The sequence below is a fragment of the Sinocyclocheilus grahami genome, unplaced genomic scaffold (genome assembly GCF_001515645.1).
Source record: "Sinocyclocheilus grahami isolate Dianchi unplaced genomic scaffold, SAMN03320097.WGS_v1.1 scaffold2176.1, whole genome shotgun sequence".
NCBI lineage: Eukaryota > Metazoa > Chordata > Actinopteri > Cypriniformes > Cyprinidae > Sinocyclocheilus > Sinocyclocheilus grahami.
This window is the reverse complement of record NW_015507355.1, coordinates 4,337-6,331: the sequence shown is the minus strand read 5'-3', so window position 1 is coordinate 6,331 and position 1,995 is coordinate 4,337. Positions and strand designations below refer to the sequence as shown.

Below are 1,995 nucleotides of genomic sequence, written 5' to 3'. Positions count from 1 at the left end.
CTAGTAAGGCCTTGATTAGCTGGTTCAAGTGTGTTTAATTAGGGTCGGAGCTAAACTCTGTTGGATGCCTGTTGCCCTCCAGGACAGAGTTTAGAGACCCCTGATTTATGTCTTACTGATGTTTTATGTCAGGGGTGTCTAATCCTGCTCCTCCCAATTAAACACGCCTATCAGCTAATCATAGTCTTGCCATAAGCATACTAGAAACTTCCAGGCAGGTGTGTTGAAGCAAGTTGGTGCTAAACTTTGCAGGACACTGGCCCTCTAGGACCGAGTGTGGACACCCCTGTTTTATGTTCATATTTTGCTGTCATACATCTTCACACAGAATGGTTTGTGTAGGTCATCATGCTACTTAAACACTGCTGCTTCTGTAGTCTGCTATTCATTCATTCATTTGCAGTTCAGTCAGACATTCATGTCAAGAGATCATAGTTCACTGTATTACAGAACTGACTTCTGGACAGTGAGTTTTGTTTGCTTAATTCTGAGGTATTTCTGAAATGTCAGAGAAGATGGCACATGATAAAGACAAGACAAGCTCATCCAGTGAGTTCATACTTGTTCTCTTTACTTGTGCTGTTAAAAATGTCACCAAGTCACTCCTGAGATTCATGTATTTTATTTTATTATATTTTATTTTACTTTCAAAGTTAAATATAGGAAAACAACCTAGTTTAATGCAACAGTTTTCACTGTAATTAAGGACTGTGTGCAATTCAGATCTTGTGCATCAATTATGCTTAGTGTTATTCATTAATATAATTTTGGTTGGAAAGCTTGTTAGAGATAAAAGACTAAAAACAGTCAGCTAAAAGTTATAAGTTCCCAATTTCTTATCAGGACTTTTAAAACCTGCCAAATGAAAACAGTCCCATCTACAGGTCAGAACAGGAACTGTTTAACAGACCAAAGAAAAAGCATTACACCTGCAGTGAGCTGCTTCTCATCAGTCTGAGAAAAGTCTGAATGGCATTAGATCACCTTTAAAATACTTACTGTTTGTGAAGAATTATACAATACTTACTTTACTAGTGCTGTTGATCAGCAGGTCAACAGCTGACTATCATTCACAAACTAAAGCAAAAACCTTATTAAATAAATAAATAAATAAAGTGACATTAACACATGTAACTCTTTCTGGATATAGTGGAAAGTTTCACATTACCATAAGATAACTTAATAATACTGAACATTTACTTAAGTTATATTGTAAATATTAGACAAGCTGCAATTGTATAATATGTGAATATTTTTGTGACTTACTTGTGATGAATTCAAACGAGCATACACGTGGACTAAATATTATATTTACTTTTAATAATAATTGTAAATATTTTTAATGTAATCGACACAAACCATAAGCAAACTAGGTCTTTATTTTAAAGCAGGCTTTTTCTCATGAGGAGGAGGAAACATTCAGTGGACATACAGCTGGTTTAAAGATGGAGACCCTCACGATACATACAGAACAACAACAGCAGAGTTCAGATTCAGAGCTTTTTATGTTTCTTACAGTGGTAAATACAGCTGTAGAGGAGAGAGATCAGACTCACAGAGATCAGACCTCAGTGCTGCTGTTACACTGACTGTATCAGGTGAGTGTTCAGATTCACATCTGTTTAATGCTCATTTAAATCAATATTTGTGGCTCAACATTTTTTCTTATTCCTTTCTGTATCAGCCACATCTTTTTACATCTAGAGGACTGAAACAATTCACTTTTAAGGCCCATTCACACAAAGAACAATAACTAGTATGCACACCAACTGACAATATATTTATTTTGTGCACTGCAGATTTGCCCCCTGATAAATGCTTTGAGCTCTTTAAAGTCTTAAAGATTCTGATTGAACCCAAATATATGCAAGTGAACCCAATTATATCATTCCTGTTTATATATATGTAGAAGATATATATATACTGTATATATATATATATATATATATATATATATATATATATATACCTTTCACACATTTCGAGGGGCACTGC

At 34.7% G+C, this 1,995-nt stretch overlaps 1 protein-coding gene across 1 annotated transcript in view; it reads left to right on the top strand.

Annotated features, from left to right (window-relative positions):
• LOC107574297 (basement membrane-specific heparan sulfate proteoglycan core protein-like) overlaps positions 1-1,995 on the top strand; it is a gene marked incomplete at its 3' end in the record, with an annotated part of 4,241 nt that overhangs the window by 259 nt on the left and 1,987 nt on the right. Inside the window, exon 2 of the mRNA XM_016260743.1 lies at positions 1,519-1,598. Within this exon, the coding sequence (XP_016116229.1) occupies positions 1,519-1,598 (80 nt within the window). The remainder of the gene's footprint in view (positions 1-1,518; positions 1,599-1,995) is intronic.